The sequence below is a fragment of the Copadichromis virginalis genome, linkage group LG13, assembly GCF_057382275.1.
Source record: "Copadichromis virginalis isolate Kocher_CV1m ecotype Utaka linkage group LG13, C_Virginalis_male_GT1.1, whole genome shotgun sequence".
NCBI lineage: Eukaryota > Metazoa > Chordata > Actinopteri > Cichliformes > Cichlidae > Copadichromis > Copadichromis virginalis.
In genome coordinates, this window is record NC_140630.1 from 10,383,273 (window position 1) to 10,402,239 (window position 18,967).

At 40.6% G+C, this 18,967-nt stretch overlaps 1 protein-coding gene across 1 annotated transcript in view; it reads left to right on the forward strand.

The window, feature by feature from the left end:
* Positions 1-18,091, forward strand: part of kcnh1a (potassium voltage-gated channel, subfamily H (eag-related), member 1a) — a 64,865-nt gene extending 46,774 nt beyond the window's left edge. Inside the window, exons 11-12 of the mRNA XM_085477201.1 lie at positions 9,550-9,746; positions 10,859-18,091. Of these exons, the coding sequence (XP_085333327.1) occupies positions 9,550-9,746; positions 10,859-11,728 (1,067 nt within the window). The 3' untranslated portion in view covers positions 11,729-18,091. The remainder of the gene's footprint in view (positions 1-9,549; positions 9,747-10,858) is intronic.
* The last annotated feature ends 876 nt before the right edge of the window (positions 18,092-18,967 follow it).

Sequence of the window (18,967 nt, forward strand, 5' to 3'; positions counted from 1 at the left end):
AGGGCCTCTTTTATTCATTATTTACATGCTCCCTCTTGGTCATATATTCTGAAAATATAATATAAATTTTCACTGTTATGTCGATGACACCCAGCTCTTCTAAACCCAATTCATCCCTCCCACCTACCTCCCTCTCAAATTGTCTTATCAAGAGTAGATCATGGTTCTCCTCCAATTTTCTTAAACTAAACAGTAATAAAACAGAAGTTTTACTTGTTGGTATAGCCTCAATCTTATCCAAATCCCACAGTTTTTCCATTAACATTGAACGTTCTCCACCCTTCCCTCCCCTCAGGTTAAGAGTTTGGGTGTCATACTTGATAATATTCTCTCATTCCAGCCCCACATTAATTACATAACCCGGTCTGCATACTTCCCCTTACGTAATATTAACTGACTCTGCCCCTTCCTTACTCCCCATGCTGCTGCCATTCTTGTCCATAGTCTTTTTTTTTTTCTTTTTTTTTTTTGCCTGTCCCGTTTGGCTCTTTTGCCATCAGAATTGTTGTCTAAAGGCAAAGAAAGATGCCCAACGGATTTACTTTACCAAATTGATCATCCCAGCCTTGCCGTAATGGTCCATTTGAGTCACCTTTTATTGTTTATTTTATTTTCACTTACTGAATACGGGACAGACTTGACTGGGGGAAAGAAGGGGAGAAAGAAAGAGGGAAAGAGAAACAGCTGAGAAGAGGGACGGGGGAGAAGGGCAAAAGACAAAAACCAACAGAACGGGCAGAAAAAAAAAAGAAAAAGGAAAAAAAAAAAAGCATATATCAATCACCTGGATCACCTGCTGAGAAAGAAAAAAGAAAACAAGCAGAAGAGAACAAGAGTAATAGAAAAAACAACATCACAATGATATATGGGAATATGACAGTAAATACTAAATATTAAACATTATTGTGCAGCACATAAGATCAACAGAACACAGTGTGCTTTGAGGTAGGAGCCAAAAAGGGTGTAGTTTGTGGGTGTGATCACCCGTGTGTACACCTGTGAGCATGGACGCGCTTGTTTTTTTTAAAAGGTTCCTTCATGTAATGATCTGCTAGAGCAGGGGTGGCCAACCCGCGGCTCTCGAGCCGCATGCGGCTCTTTGCCTGGTTTCATGCGGCTCTTACGTTCATATCAAAGTTTATGTTTGTGTTTTGATTTTTTTTATGTTGTTGTTTTAAAATGTGCGCGTTCGCTTCGCTTGAGTTCAATACGGTATTTTCATCAAATGCGCATGTGTGTGAGATGAAAATACCGCAAAGTTTCCCAGTAGGAGCAAGTTCGCCCTTAAAATGGCAGGAAAAAAATGCACAGCAAAAAGAAAATATGAAGAGGAACACAGGACGTTTTTAACAGAGTGGGAGAGTTTATATTTTTTTGTTGAACGCAATGGTAAGCCATTCTGCCTTATATGTCAGACGTCATTAGCGCATTTCAAAGCTTCAAATCTTCAGCGCCACTTCAGCTCACTCCATGCTAACATCGACCAGGAATTTCCAAAAGGGACTGAACTTCGCAAGCACGAGTTGGCCACTTTGAAAAGTCAGGCAGAAAAGCAGATACAGTTTTTCCAAAAATTTACGAAGCGGTCAGAGACCATAACGCTCGCATCCTATCAGCTGGCTTGGAACATTGCACGGGCTAAAAAGCCATACAATGAAGGGGAGTTCGTTTAAAAATGCCTCAGTGATGTTGTTGAAATCTTGTCTCCTGAAAACGACAAATTAAAACGCATGGTATCAGACGTCCAACTGTCCCGCCACACTGTTGAACACAGAATATCGGACATTAACACGGCTATTGAATCACAGTTGCACTCTGACCTTCAAGCATGTGAGTATTTTAGTGTCGCATTGGATGAGAGCTGTGATATACAAGACAAGCCTCAGTTGGCAATATTTGCACGGTCTGTTTCAAACGATTGTGTGATCAAAGAAGAACTCCTGGATATTGTGCCATTAAAAGACAGAACCCGTGGCATAGATGTGAAAGAAACCATGATGGCTGCATTTGAAAAAGCAAATCTGCCCATAACGAAATTAACTGCAATAGCCACGGATGGAGCACCAGCCATGATGGGATCTGTGAACGGGCTTGTGGGGCTGTGCAAAGCTGACCAAACTATTCCTGACTTTTGGAATTTCCACTGCATCATCCACATGGAGCAACTCGTGTCTAAATCATTGAATTTAGATAACGTCATGAAGCCTGTGATGGAAATTGGCAACTATATCCGCACACATGCGCTTAACCACAGGCAATTCAAGAATCTCATCGCTGAGCTGGACCAAGGGCTTCCAGGTGACCTGCCGCTGCACTGCACTGTGAGGTGGCTGTCAAAAGGCCAGGTACTCTCTCGCTTCTTTGAGCTTTTGGATGCCGTGAAACTGTTTATGGAAAAGAAGGACAAGGACTATCCCGAGCTCTCGGACCTCAAGTGGATTATGGATCTGGCCTTTTTGGTCGACATGCTGTGTCACTTGGACAGACTGAACCTGACCCTGCAGGGTAAGTTAAAAATGCTCCCTGACCTAGTGCAAAGTGTGTTTGCGTTTGTCAACAAACTGAAGCTGTTCAAGACACATATTCAAAAGGGAGATTTAACGCATTTTCCCACTCTGCTAAAAGCCAGCGGGCAAGTCGCCAGTGCTGCCCTGAGTAAGCAAAGAGCCAGATATGCAACGCTGATTGAAAACTTGCACGAAAGCTTCGTGACCCGGTTCCATGATCTACAATTGAAAAGGCCACAGATTACGTTCCTCGTCGACCCATTTAATGCAGAGACCGGCTGTTTGAAAGTCCCGCTAGTCACAGATGAAGCTGCGGCTGAGTTGGAGATGATCGATCTTTGTGAAGAGGACCAACTGAAACCTGCTTTAAGGGAAGGGACCATTGAGTTCTGGAAAAGTGTGCCAATGGAAAAATACCCCAATGTCAAACGGGCTGCGCTTAAGATACTGTCAATGTTTGGGTCAACATACGTCTGCGAGTCTGTGTTTTCTACCCTAAAACATGTGAAATCAAAGCATCGATCTGTTCTGACTGACACACATGTGAAAGAATTGCTTCGAGTGACAACAACGGAATACAAGCCAGATTTAAAGAGGATTGTTCAAGGCAAGGAATGCCAGAAGTCCCACTAAACAACATGCATTATAAAAGTAAATGCTATTGTAGATTATTATATTTTTGTTTGTGGACTTGGTTGAACTGAGAGTTTGTGTGTGTGAGACAGTGCACACAATGTTCATTGTTGAAAATGACTGGCCTGTGGTTTTAGTACTGTAGGAGTCCATTTCTGTCATTATCATGTTGGTGTGTGACATTTACAATAAATCTGGCTGAGCAGAGATGTGTGTATTTTGTGTGTGTGTGTGTGTGTGTGTGTGTGTGTGTGTGAGTGTGAGAGAGAGAGAGAGAGAGAGAGAGAGAGAGGGAGGAAAGGATGGGTGATGTTCATGTGTGCCCATGCGTATGATGTGGCTCTTTGCGGTAACACAGTAAAAAAAAAAGTGGCTCTTGGTCTCTGACTGGTTGGCCACCCCTGTGCTAGAGGGTGTGGGGGGGCCACAGCCCCGTCCTCCAGGGCATGAAGCAGGTATGGAGGAGATCAAAACTCCAGACATCCAGAGGCCCACAGAACACAAGAGACCAAGGAAGACCAACAGAGGGGCAGCCGCGCCACTGTCCCAGAAAGAGCTGAGGAGAGGCCCAGATGAGGGCTCACTCAGCAGCCGCGGAGCAGAAGCCAGGGGGAGTTGCAGTGACACGCCCGTGAGCTCCGCCGGCAGCCAGCTGTGCCTGAGTGACCGAGCCCCAGGCCAAGAGGCCGGGGGCACCCCACCTCCGAAGTGGCCCGAGCAAGCCCCAGGCTCCAGGCCCCGATAAGCGGCCGCCAAGGAGTGAGCCGGTGTGTACCCGGACGCCCACCCCCAGACACAAAGAACCACCAACGCACCGATGTCTGAGGGAGTCCACCACTGGCAGGGGAAGTGGTGGTGGGGGGAGATAGGCCTTCAAACCTTGGAGGGCCTGAGATGTCCCCAGAGAGGTGGCGTCTGACACCCAACCTGACATATAGACACAGACATACAGGCACACACAGATACAGACATCCATTCCCACCCTCATGCTCTCATATGCACTTACTCCACACTCAACCAACGTGGAGACAGACATAAAGAGACGCTGTACACACGATCACACTCCCCAAGCATACTCTACGAACTGGGTCTAGGTACCCTTGCCCCTGGAGGGGGGAACCGCACCCAGACCCAGGTGGTGTTACCCTTTTCCCTGCGGTGGGGAGAGGCAGACCGCCCCGACTCCGCAGCAGCAGGGAGGCCCCACACTCCAGACCGCAGTCAGACGGCCAACTCCTCCTCCTAGCCCCCCCGCTCCAGCAGGCCGCAGAGAATGGGGGTGAGAGAAGACTCCAAACCTCCCTCCACCCGCTCATTGTAGTGTTGATGCATGTGTGTTCTAAGGTGCATTTAAAACCCAGGAGGGCATGGAGCTACCTGCCAGAGAGCAGCAGGTAAGCGCATGGTCCCTCCTGCTAGCCCTCAATGTCTACATGTATTTAAAATTGAGAGGTGGGCAACGACGCCAGGGGTGAGGTGTACACCCTGATGGTAATTTGGATTCCGTGTATCGTGCCCACCCCCAAGATCCTATATGTATGTGTAATGAGAGTGTGAGTAATGTGAATGTCTAAGTTGTGGGATAAAATTGAGGCAGAGGCAGCCAGAAGGGGACGGGGGGGGGGGTAGCCTCCTCTGCACCCTGGTGACATACCCCTACTCCAAGGTCCTGCATGTGTGGGTGGTTGTGGTGGAGCGGGAAGGGGGAGGCAGCTGGAGATGGGGAGGGAAGTCCATAGTCTTATTAAGTCCCATATTGATTACTGCAGTTCCCTCTTATTTGGTCTCCTTAAAAGGTCCCTTCATAAACTCCAACTTCTTCAAAATTCCGCAGCTCGGGTCATAACTCGTATTCCGTCAAGAGCTCATATTACGCCAGTTCTTCAGCAGCTTCACTGGTTGCCCATAGAAGCCAGGATAAACTTTAAAATCTTACTTCTCACATACAAGTGTATCCATAAATCTGCTCCTTCCTATTTGTGTGACCTGCTCCATATCACCACTGTCTCCCGCCCTCTCCGATCATCATCTGCTATTCATCTTACTGTTCCGTCCACACGTCTTACCACTATGGGGAACAGAGCCTTCAGTCACTCTGCTTCTCAGCTCTGGAACTCTCTTCCTCCAGCCATAAGAAATATAGACTCTTTTCCCGCATTTAAGTCACAGCTCAAAACACATCTGTTCAAACTGGCTTTTTCACTTTAGTGCTGATTTTACCTGTTGTCAAGTTCTGCTTTGCAATTTTAACTTATTTTATGTATTTTATAACTATTGTTTTCTTTTATTAATTTTGTTCTTTTGTAAGGTGACCTTGGGTTTTTGAAAGGCGCCCTCAAATAAAATGTATTATTATTATTATTATTATTATAAAATTAGTGTAAAAAACATATTCTACATACCTGAAAAATCACCTAAAACTATATTATTTAGTGTAAAACTGCCTAGAATAAGCTTTTGTGGTTAATAAGTGTCTTGGGATTTACTCTCAATTCTTTTGTTCAAATTTGTCAATCTAACCAGTCTGTGGTGTCTGTGAAACTACACTCAACAAAAATATAAACGCAACACCTTTGTTACTGCTCCCATTCCCCATGGGATGGACGTAGAGACCTAAAATTCATTCCAGATACACAATATAACCATCCCTCCCAAACAGTGGTCACAAATCAGTCCAAATGTGTGGTAGTGGGCACATCTGCTATATTGAGATAATCCATCCCACCTCACAGGTGTGCCACATCAGGATGCTGATCTGACATCATGAGTAGTGCACAGGTGTACCTCAGACTGCCCACAACAAAAGGCCACCCTGGAATGTGCAGTTTTTTGCGCTATTGGGGGTCTGGGGACCCAGAACCGGTCAGTATCTGGTGTGACCACCATTTGCCTCATGCAGTGCAACACATCGTCGCATGGAGTCTATCAGATTGTCAATTGTGGCCTGTGGAATGTTGGTCCACTCCACTTCAATGGCTGTGCGAGGTTGTTGGATATTCGTGGGAACTGGTACACGCTGTCATATACGCCGGTCAAGCACATCCCGAACATGCTCAATGGGTGACATGTCCGGTGAGTATGCTGGCCATGCAAGAACTGGGACATTCTCAGCTGCCATCTGCCCTGAACAATGTGAACCATGATTCATCCGTGAAGCGCACACCTCTCCAACGTGCCAGACGCCATCGAATGTGAGCATTTGCCCACACAAGTCTGTTACGGCGACGAGCTGGAGTCAGGTCAAGACCCCGATGAGGATGACGGGCATGCAGTTGAGCGTCCCTGAGACGGTTTCTGACAGTTTGTGCAGAAATTGTTTGGTTGTGCAAACCAATTGTTCCAGCAGCTGTCTGGGTGGCTGGTCTCAGACGATCTTGGAGGTGAACCAGCTGGATGTGGAGGTCCTGGGCTGGTGTGGTTACACGAGGTCTGCGGTTGTGAGGCCGGTTGGATGTGCTGCCATATTCTCTGAAACGCCTGTGGAGACGGCTTATGGTTGAGAAATGAACATTCAATGCACGGGCGACAGATCTGGTTGACATTCCTGCTGTCAGCATGCCAATTGCACGCTCCCTCATTGCTTGTGGCATCTGTGGCATTTTGCTGTGAGACAAAACTGCACATTCCAGGGTGGCCTTTTGTTGTGGGCAGTCTGAGGTACACCTGTGCACTACTCATGATGTCAGATCAGCATCCTGATGTGGCACACCTGTGAGGTGGGATGGATTATCTCAATATAGCAGATGTGCCCACTACCACACATTTGGACTGATTTGTGACCACTGTTTGGGAGGGATGGTTATATTGTGTATCTGGAATGAATTTTAGGTCTCTACGTCCATCCCATGGGGAATGGGAGCAGTAACAAAGGTGTTGCGTTTATATTTTTGTTGAGTGTATTTTCAGTGCTGTATTCATTTAAGTCAAATGAAATTAGTTTAAACTAAACCTAACTGAAAATAAGCATTTTAAAATAAATAATAATTAAAAGTATTATAACTCAGGACTGAACAGAAAATCACAACGCAACACTTGCGATCCTTTGGCCTTCAAAGGTTACAATCAATATCTGTGCCACAGGTTCATTTCAAGCAAACATGTAATATGGCTGCCTGGATTGATTTTTCACTGATTTATTGTAAAGGCAATGAAACTGAACAACATAACAAACGAAATAAACCAATGTTATTTTTAAATACCTAGTTAGCTTCCATTATTTCTTAAGATTTTATTATGAGCTAATTTGAAAAAGCTTTAGTTAAAATTGCATCTTTCACAATCTGTTTGAATTCTCTCTATAATGTTATGATAATTAATATTAAGCATACTGGGATAAACAACGGTGAGCATAATGGAAAACCTGAGGGGTTGGTAGAAATCAAAGGCGGTGCTAAAAGGGGGTAAATATCATTACATTTGCAGTCTGCTTGCTCATAAGTGATTTATTAGCAAACACACTATTACAAAGGCCACTAATTTCCTAAAGTATTTTTCCCACAGTGGTTATGATAGATGTATTGAACTGAGACCTGTGCCAGTAAATGAGGCCATACTTGACCAGATTAAAGTAAGCACAGTATCAGCGTCTGTAATGACTACACCATCTAAGCCTAATGAATATTAATAAGGACCTACTCCTAACTACTGGGATACTTCCCATGTTAGTGACCCTAGTTTGTCTTCCAATGCATCTAGATTTGATCTTATTTTAAAAAATAAAGTAGAAAACTGTTCACAGCAGAATGTTTTGTTGTTAAAACATCATCATTTAATGTGCTTTATGAGTAATTTAATGAATAACGGATGCCATGCTCTGGTAGGAAATATTACAGTGCCTTGGCTGGTTTCTGTCAATATCCTTCTATTGTTTTCTCTTTGCATAAATCAATATACTGTCAACATGAAACCAATGAACCGGAAGGCAACTATAGTGATGAATAAATAGCTTCTTTGTATTGAATTCCTTATGAGACTAATAACAAACGAAAAAGAAACGCCATGTAAAGTAAATCAGCAAACAAGACAGGGCATCTGGTTTAATCAGCTACTGCTATTTTTACCACTGTACCACATACTGCTTTATATTAATGCTTTTGCCACATATAAGGTTTATTTTCATCCACTGCGTGTGTTTCGTCATGTCATCATGTGAAGAAATAACAAGGTGTTTTATGTCAAGACAATAAAAAAAAAGAAAAAAAATTCATGATAAGCTGTTGATTATACTGAGTCATAGTACTCCTTTGTTCAGGGTAGTTTATGGTAATACTGGGCTTCTCAAACTTAAAAAAAGTGCTGTGCATGAGTCACAAATGACAGACCTTATAAATTACTGAGTTGGTCTAATGAGCTTTAGATTATGAAGGTAATTTAACACTCTTTATAAAGGTTTGAAAGCTATATTTCTTATATGTATTAATAGTTAATACATCAGTTGTAAGCCATTACCTCGAACAGCAGAAAATCCTCATCTAGCTTTGTCTTCAGTTTTAAATATACATAAAAGTCTCCTCAAAAGAACAAAGGGATTTAGTTCCAGCTGTTCAGCAGCATCTGTCATGCTGGAGGGGGACTTTCCAAGACCTCCCAACCCAAAATGTGTTCTTGACTCATAAATGATCCACATTGCATAACTGTATTATTTATAACCAACCTAAAACAAGTAGCTGCTGCTTTCATCCCATATATAGAGGGACTTTTTCACAAGTAAAAGACTCACCATCCACTTTATTTGGTTTCTACTGGATCTGGATGGACGTGGTCAGTAACAATACTTAGGCAGTCTGTGGTGCTCAAACAGTTCTCTTGTGTGCCAAAAAATATCCCCCAAATTATTACACCTCTATTGGCAGCCTGAACTAAAGGCAGGACAGGCCTGCTTTTATGTTGCTTACGTGAAAATCTGACCCTGCCATCCAAACGTCAGATCAGAAAGCTCTGCTATGCTACTTTCTTAAGTAACCCTATAGATGGCTGTGTGGGGAAAAAATCGGTTTCTGAAATACTTTGACCTACTTAGATCTGAGATCTAGCACCAACAACTATACCCAGTTGAAATCACCTTTCTTCCCTATTCTGATGCTCGGTTTGAACTTCAGAACTTTGAATGCCTAAATGTACTGAGTTTCTGCCATGGGATTAGCTGATTTGAAATTTGCATTAACAAGCATTTGAACAGGTGTACCTTACAAAGTGTCCATTTAGTGTAAACCTGTGTGTAGCACTTAATGCTGTGTGTTAAATTACAGGTACTGAGATTTTCAATAATCATCGATAACTGATATATAAAAACATTATTAAAGCTGTTTTTGCAAGCCTGTTTTTGTCTCTTACTGTTTTCTTTTACCTGGAAGATCAGATCTTGTTGCTGAACTAACATGGAACTAAAATTGTGCGCTCTCTCCTGCAGGAAAGGGAGACGTATTTGGGGACGTTTTCTGGAAAGAGGTGACTCTGGCTCAGTCCTGCGCCAATGTGCGAGCTCTGACCTACTGCGACCTCCACGTTATTAAACGCGACGCTCTGCAGAAGGTGCTGGAATTCTACACGGCATTTTCCAACCACTTCTCTCGAAACCTGCTGCTCACTTATAACCTGCGTAAGAGGGTGAGTGACTGTTCAGATGCCAGATACAGTTGACTGCATTTTCATTTAGGATTTACACAGAAGTTTTCATCTGCAAAGACTTCAGCCTTGTGCACAGTGGTACATGAAAAAGAAAAAAAATATTAACAAAATAAAACAAACATTTTAGAATATATTTACAAATTCCAATAATATCTGTAAAGATAGTGTTGATATTACCAGTACCAGACAGTGAGCAGTAAGTAAAGCAAAAGCTGAAGATTGCAACCTTTAAGGAGAGAGGGTTTTTTTGCAATCCAAGTTGAGATTGCATTAAATTCAACAAGATGAAAGGAGGATTTATTAAATAAATCAATCAATTAATCAATATTGAACCTATATATGTTTAGTCATGTCAATATATTTCACAGCAGAAGACAGCCTACCTCCTTTCATGATCTGGTAGTTTGCGCTTATTTTCATCAGCTTTTTTTGGGGTTTTGCTTGCAGACCTTAAAGTTGAATTGCTTACTGACAAAATGAATGTTATATGTTGAATGTTAGAGTGTGACGTTAATGAAGGTTAATAAAGTATTCCTGAACATGTGAATACAGAATGTGTATTTTGTGTTTTTTAATTATTACTTTTAATTAATATTAATCCCTAATTAATGAGACAAGTGAATCACTGGATTGGGAGACTGGGATTGCGACATTTTAAAGCACAGAAATAAAGCTACAAAGCTAAAAACTGAAAATACAAAATGCCTAAAAATATAGTTGTCCATTAGCATCATCTGGGTGGTAAACTGACAGTGAGCCTTCACGCACTGAAGCCAGAGGCTTGATATGAACTTTCCCTGTGCGCCATGGGAATTAGCCTTTTTAAAGTGACATTTGCAAAGAACACACATTTTGACATATTGGCAATCTTTCACACACAAATTCTACAATCAATAAGAGAGATGGTGAAAATGATGTTGATCTGCTTTTGTACTACTTCAGGAGACTAAACTGACATGGGTGTGAGAGTGGTTTGGGTATAATTTTTCTTGTGTGCTGTCAAAATCTGAAACTTTTGGTCAATAAACTTTGTGTTTGTTTTTTTTTTAATGATGGTCTTTTAGTCATAAGAATTTTAAATTCTCTTTCAGATCGTTTTTCGAAAGATCAGTGATGTGAAACGGGAAGAGGAGGAGAGACGGAACCGTAAAAATGAAGCCCCTCTGAATTTGCCACCAGATCACCCAGTACGAAAACTTTTCCAGCGCTTTCGACAGCAGAAGGAGGCCCGCATGGTGACTGGGAAACCAGAAACAGATGAACAAGACATTGAGAAGGGTCCTCTCTATGTGGACATCCCCAAAATTAAATCAGCTATTACAACTACCAGCATTGTCACTGTAACAGAAAGCCCAGCTACACCTTCATCTTCAACTCCTCAATCGCCATCACCTCTCAACTGTACGGTCGCAGACAAGGCAAAACTGCAAGTGCCATCGTCCATTTCTTTGGTTGGTGGCCGCTCTGCTGACCCACCCAAACTGAAAGGCTGGGGTCGCTTTAAGGAGTCGATGGCCAAAGCTGACAACTGGAACACAGTGTCTAAAGCTGAATCCATGGAGACTTTACCTGAACGAACCAAGGTGCAAGAATCCCCAATCTCTTTAAAAAAGACGGACTCATGTGACAGCGGCATTACCAAAAGTGAGTTACGCCTGGACAAAGTGGGTGACTTCCGCTTGACGCCTCAGGACCGCAGTCCTGCCCAGCCTCCAGAAATGAGGCATTTCTTCTACCCCATCCCGGAGCAAACACTTCAGGCTTCACTGCAGGAGCTCAAGCTAGAGCTAAAGGATGACCTTAAGAACCTAAATGTTCGAATGTCAGGCCTAGAGATGCAACTCACAGAAGTGCTAAAACTCCTGAAAGCCAGCCATTCAAGCTCTAGCTCTCCACAGCATCTTTTTGACATTTCTAGACCTGCTTCACCAGAAGTGGACAAAGAGGATATCTTCTCTTGAAGAATGAAAGAGTCATCCGGCAACAGTTGACCTTAAATTCAGCTGAATCCAGTAATATACAGATTACTCGGATAGCTGAGACCACACTGGGTATACCATTTAGATTAGGCAGCAGTGTAGTAAGATGCACCAGCCTTCATCCTAGGGTGTACCTACCTGGTAGCAAGGTAACGTCGTGCTGACAAGTTGAGGTCGTAACCTAGATTTTTGTATCTTGGAATCTAATATCTGAAGGTTACACAAAAACTGACAGCTCTCTGTTTGTACATACGTTTGATTTATCTTTCCGCTGCACTATGATGGAAAAATACTTTGAGGGGTGGCATTTTATGAAAAGTCTGTTCAGATTTTGGGGGAGGTAGGAGAAGGAGGTATCTCCATTGGAAGGTTCCAATGGAAGCAGCATGACCCACTGGTTTGTTAGCATTTGTAAGAGATTCTTTGCATGTCACATAAAGTAGACGTCTGCCTCAAATAGCAGTTGGCGCATATTTGATTAATTGAGGCCGCACGCCGATCCATTTGCATTATTTCACATTGACAGGGAAAGAGGACAGTTTTTGCAGATGCTGAATCAATCTTAATGTAATTTCCTCAAACAGTTATGTAATTATATCAGATGCCAGAATCATTATGAATTAAACAACAGATAACTCTGCCCGACCAATCTGATTTTCAAAAACATGTTTGAGCGCAGATCCTAATTTCAATAAACCACAAATAGATGTGCTTCATGGAAAATTGAATGAAATGCTAACTAGTGAGGCAGCAAATGGCAAGTTATCCCTCTTTCCTGATATCTAGGTTTACTATGTTACAGCTTTGGTGATACATACAGTAATTTTATAGGTACTGACTGTGGCCAAAACCCTTACAAATATAGAAAGTAATGGCGATTTGCACAATATTTGTAAACTAAAATTTGTGTACAATAAAACAGGCTGTTAGAAAGTGGACTGAGATCACCAGACCATTTTTGACTTTAATGGTCCCTTAAGTATATTTTTACATTTTAATCCTGTTAACATGCATGATTTAACATTTCTGTTTGTCCTCATTTTTACTTGAGAAAGCAAACAAACAAAAAAGCTAATATTAGGAGGTCTTTTCGGAGCACAAATTCAGAGTGAGTGTGTGAAATGCAGATGATCTTGAACTGTTTTAAATGTGTTTACTTGCTTCTGGCTTTGAAAAATTGAAGAGTTTCCTTCAGAGTGGGAAAAATCTTTAACCCCTCAACCCCTTTATAATATGATGCAGTCAATACAAAAAATGTGTTGCAGACATTCAAATGTTTTTTAAAACGACACACTTGGTGCAGTAATGCCTGAATTATGCTTCAGCGGGAAATCTACGGCATAACTTACAAGATAACCGGAAACCCCTTTTTTAACCGTACACCTTCCACATAACCTGATGTGCCCCTCCCAAGAAATATAACTACGGGACGGGTCGACATAGCCCACGACGACTGAATGCCATGGAAGGTCCAGTGTAGGGTTAAAAGGGGTGACTGGTTACATCGTCAGTTATGCCGTAGACTTTCCACAGAAGTCCATATCACGCATAGCTGTTGTAGGAGTGTTTCATATAGATGGTGTATGTTTATGTTAATATATATTATTTAATTGTTACAATATACACTTTCACTTCATCAGGTACACCTTGCTAGTACTGGGTTGGACCCACTTTTGCCTCTAGAACTGGCTTATTTCTTCATGACATACATGTAGATTCAATAAGATGCTGAAACATTGCTCAGAAATTTTGGTCCATATTGATGTGATGGCATCATGCAGTTGCTGCAACTGTTCCCCTTTTTAAGAAAACAGTCTGAGATGATATAATTTTGTGACATGGGACTTTATTCTGCTAGAAGCAGGCATCAGACTAGCTGACATTTTTCCAATCTTACTACTGTCCAATTTTGATGAACCCTTGTGAATTGTAGCCTCAGTTTCTCGTGGCACCTGGTATGGTATTCTGCTGCTACATTCGGTGATGCCCTTCTGCATATCTTGGTTGTAACTAGTAGTTATTTGAGTTTCTGTCGCCTGCCTTCTCTGACTTCTGGAATCAAGAAGGTATTTTCACCCAAACCCAGTTTTCCTTTTTCAGACCATTCTCTGTAAACCCTAGAGGTGGTTACGTGGGAAAATTCCAGTAGGTCAGCAGTTTCTGAAACACCCAGAGCAGCCTGTCTAGCATCAAAAACCATGCCACTTTCAAAGCCACTTAAATCATCTCTCTTCACTGGATATCTGCATGCCTAGATGCATTGTGCTGCTGCCATGTGATTTGCTGATTAGATATTTTTGTTAAGCAGTCAAACAGGTGTACCTAATGAAATGGCTGGTAAGAATATAGATTTAATGTGATTATTTTTAAATTTTTTAAATGAAACATCTTTATTTTATTTTACTGTGAACATGCTATTATTTCTTTTTAATATCAAAAGACTTGTTTTTCCCCAATTTCACATAATCTTCAGTAGTTGTAGCGTCTAACTGGCCAAGAAGAGCTGCATTTGTATCATACAGACATTTAGTTTATACTGATGAGCAACTTGCTTTACGTAACACGATGACTACTGTAGACTCTGAGGGTAGAAATTGAATGTTGACATAGAATGCTGTATTTTTATCAAGTCCCAAAATGTATTTATTTATTTATTTATTTATTGTATTGAACACCAGCATCAGGCAGATTCCTCCAATCATTATAAATAAAATATACAATAACAGGAACAATCTCTACAATTTCATTTTTCTCGTTAACTCTTGTTAAATAGGGATTAACTCAGATTGCAATAATTCCTGCATGATAAATACTAAAAGTTTACATATATGCCAAATATTATCAAATTTGTCCTTCGACTTTAAATTTAATGACCAAAACAAATTGACACACGTTTCCGAAAGCAAACAAACAAAAATACAATAGACAATCAATGTGATCAATGTGGACAGGCTGACTGAGTGGAACCTAAATGAGAAAAATATGCATGAAACAAAGTAAAGCAAAGCAATGCACTCTGGTATTAAGCAATAAAAAAAAGGCACAGTTAGCTTTTACAGTACAATTTAGTTCTAAGATATCCGTCGCCGCACTTGAGAAACAATGAATAATGGAAGAAAGTTTCATAATACTCTGCAAATGTGAGTCATTTTTTAAACAATCAGACTGCAGGTAATGAAGCCTGGAAAGTGGTTGCAATCAGCTGAAATAAAGTTTTATATCACTGAAATTAACGCTTGTATTTCTAAAACGAATAATATGACTTTTGGTTCATCTTTGGAAAAAGGAGCTTTACTGAATTTATCCAATAAAAGCACTTCTTTTCATGAGAAAAAAATAACCATTTTTCTTTATTATTCATCACTCATGGATAATTTATGTTCCCTGCGCGCTTTCTCCGTCACAAAAGACAAGCTGGGACGGACACAGCTGAGAGGAAAAAGATGCTGAGGTTTTTACTCCAACACTCATGTTCCATCAAAAATTCAGCCTGCTAAAAATAAATGGGCATGTCATCACAGAAGTGAGAACTCATTAGGTTTATTGCCAGTGTTTGGGGGTCTGCTTCTCCAAGAATTGTGATCTCAAAACCAAAGAAAAGGCACTAAAAATCACCATGGCCTCTCGATCACAGATTATTCATGAAGCTGCTGCGCAAGAGTTCACAAATCAAAGGGAGAGGAAAAGAGGTCAGATGGCATCGCTGAGGAATTCAGTCACTGTAATGAAAGAAGGATCTAAAGATTATGTAACTCAAGACAAAGTCTTTATCTTAGCAGCAAAATCAACCATCAGATGTTTTTAAACGCTTTGAAAGTGCAAACAGATGTGACAAAAACGTATTTATTATCTATGAATAGATGAGATGAGGATGATCATCTCATCTAGTCATTATGTTTGAAGCCAGCAGAGTTCAACGCAGACTCTGATAATTGACAAATTTCTGGCTGTGAGCCTGCAACTCTTTTCTTTTCAGATCTGTTTTTGTAAGTGGCTATTTTAATGTTCAATTTCAAGTTATCTGAAAAAAAAAGAAAAGAAATGATAGGGTTTAGTTTAATACCTGCTACTGCGGCTTTCACAATTTAGCATATAAAGCATGGTTACTTGAACAAAACTCATTCCCAACACGGTAGGATAAATCCAGTAAAGTTACTGTGCTATTTTAAGAAAAAGCAGACCTACTTTGGCGGTTTTGAGGCTACATTTGGCAAATGCTAAGTCAGGTTTACATCAATAGCATGCGCAATTCTTGAAACAACATTAAAGTATAATTTAACAATATCTATGTTGTGAGAAGATTTAAACCACACTCATGTCTGTGCAATAACTGCAGAATAATGGGCCGCTCACATAAACATACTTAGAGTGATAGGATGCTTTGTGCAGCCCGCTGAGCACCCGAGATTTAAACTCCACTTTATGCAAATGATCCAACAACCACACAAGAACCAGTTACACCCATTTTAGTGTGCACTGAAAACTAAGCGCAGCGGTTTAGTACTCTGCTCCACCAAGGGTAGGGAAATTGCTTCAGCGCATACATACGGCTGTAATCATTATCAGTCTCGTTGGTTTTGTATAATAACAGATTCAACAGTGGTTTAAAAACTGTGTAACAGGGAAATGAAGTGTGCTGTATGGCAGCAGCATGCCCCCCTCCTCCTTCATCCTTTTCTCTTGCTGTCTCCTAAGAGACAGACAGAAAACCCAGAACTCATTAAGGCAAAAAACTGAAATAGTTGCAATTGTTACCTTGATTATTTGGATTTTAACTCAGTTCCACCAACAATGGAAAAACTCAACGAATACCAGTACGGTAATCTAATTTATATGTAATCCATATGTGATTACAGGAGGCTTTTAGAAAGAAACATTTCTAGGGCTAACAACGGATTTGTAGTCATGTAGATGTCAACACTTTAAATCTTCGTGTCAAACAGAAGATTAAATGAAAACACCTGCACTGATTTTTTTTTTTTTTGTGAAAAATGGCACATTAAAATGGATCTATTATGCTTTTTCTTGTTACAGTTTTAGAGGCTTTCATTAAATATGGTGAAAGATTAAAAAAAGTAAGGTTAGTACATGTGCGACTAATTCCTTTTAACCAAATGCTCAGGTTTAAGAGTTTTTCTTGTTTTTGTTTTGTTTTTTTTAAACACTGGTTGATGTCAGAGAAAACAGATATTCCTAATATGGTCATCTAACAGAAGCTCCTCCCACCTGTTAAAATCTGTGAGAGGCAACCAATCACCAATCAATATCAGCCTTAAAACAACTTGATTCAGACAGTGGATGAACTGAGGGGCTGCACCAAGGCCTAGCATAAAGTTTTTAACGTTTATTTTGAACTGCGAATCATACAAATCTATTCTAGTGGAGTCCAAGAATAACAATGTGAAGCTGGAAATGAGTGTAACTGGTCCCCTTTAAGATATAATATTTTCACTGAAGCCACAATAAATTGTTGTTTCACTTTATCAATGACAGAGCTGGTAATATTCATATATTTAAACTTTTATTATGAATGACACAACCTATGACTATCATTTGGTATGTACCTTATTCCATCATTGTGATCGGTTTTATTCATATTGTAAATTTACTGTTATATTACTTTTACATTTGTTGCATTAAGGCATAAAACCAAGTCTGATTGTTTTCAAAATGAAAATAGTAAAAAACATGAAATCTGATTCATGCAGCTCAGTAACAAAGATATGGCCCGTGCAGGGTACTCTCACTTAGGCCTGTGGCAAGGCCATAAATATACAATCCTAAAAGGGATGCACTCTAAAATGCTTGAAAGCAATATGTAGTTCTTTGCTTTAACATTTGTAAAAAACAAAAAACTGATCCAAAAAACAACGCAAATATAGAAAACATTAAGTTACCAAGTACAGCACCACGGTTTCATAACATCAACATTTACATATTAAAGTCGTTACCTTTGATTGCTACTGAGAAGCATGCAACACTGTGCCTTCATGATATTGCCCCATTCTCCTTTTCCAAGCAGCATTAAATACCCAAATTACTGTTGCTCCTTCGAGAAGATTTACACTGATCTATTTTTGTGGTCAGCTATGGAAAGCTGCCTAGTTAGCAAACTCTACACAGAGATATAGAAATAGATATATAGAGAGATATGCACAAGTTGTACTGCAATGTTTGGATTCTTAAGAAAGAGCAGAATTTGAATTTTATGTATGGTTTATGTATTATGCACATGCCTCTATGTTCACGTCATGTGATGAGAAATGTATTTTAAGCACAATGGAAACTCCGTGTTATGAACTGTGACATACTGTGCTATTCATAATAAATATTTTATACATGCTGCACGCTGTCAGATCTCTTCAGGCAATGGTTCACGGGTGTCTTTCGTGTTGTTGCGTTATGGCTCCTCTGTTAACGATTAGGACGCGTCTCTAAGAAGGTGTAACTCAGCAGGTGTATTCTGCTGCTGATCTTCTTATGTCAGATAAGCCTCACACTTTTGTGCTAATTTAAGAGGATTCTTCACTGCCCCCACTGATCCTCCTTAGTGCCACAGATGTGATTATCCCAATGAAAGACATCAACTAATGGAAACACCTGAGCCTTATCAGAACAGCAGAGTCCAGATTACAATGTACTTCTGTTACTTAAGGGCAAACAAGCTTGTGTCATACAAGTGTTTAAACACCAAATTGCAGACCAGTGCAGGTTAAGCAATTTAAACTTTGGGGACAGTCAGTTGCTGTGGCATGATCATGCGAAACTCAGGACCCTGAGGCAAGGTAATAGCTTTCAGTTATGACACATCTGACTAAAAATTCATTAATTCCTAACCTAATCTTCTTGAATCCGTACCCCGAAGCTGTTTACTTTCATTATTGTGCACTGTGAATAGCAAGAAGCCCAGACTGTTTTGCCACATTGCATGAAAAGCACAGATTACTTAAGTACTTAAACATAAAGTTTAAAAAATGTTGACAAACCCCTGAAATGTAAAGAGCAGATGCAAATCCCTTGGAGTTGGTAGCCTTGGTTGCCAAAAACTGTGCTGTGGCTCACTGGTCAAACTTTAAAATGTAAAATTTACTCTTAATAAATTACATGTTCCAGGCTTTCATAACCGATTAATGTGAAGATTTCTTTCTCTTCTACCAACGTGGCTGAATAATGAGGTAAATTAATCTCAATTTCTGTTGAATGTCTTATGGTTATTTGATT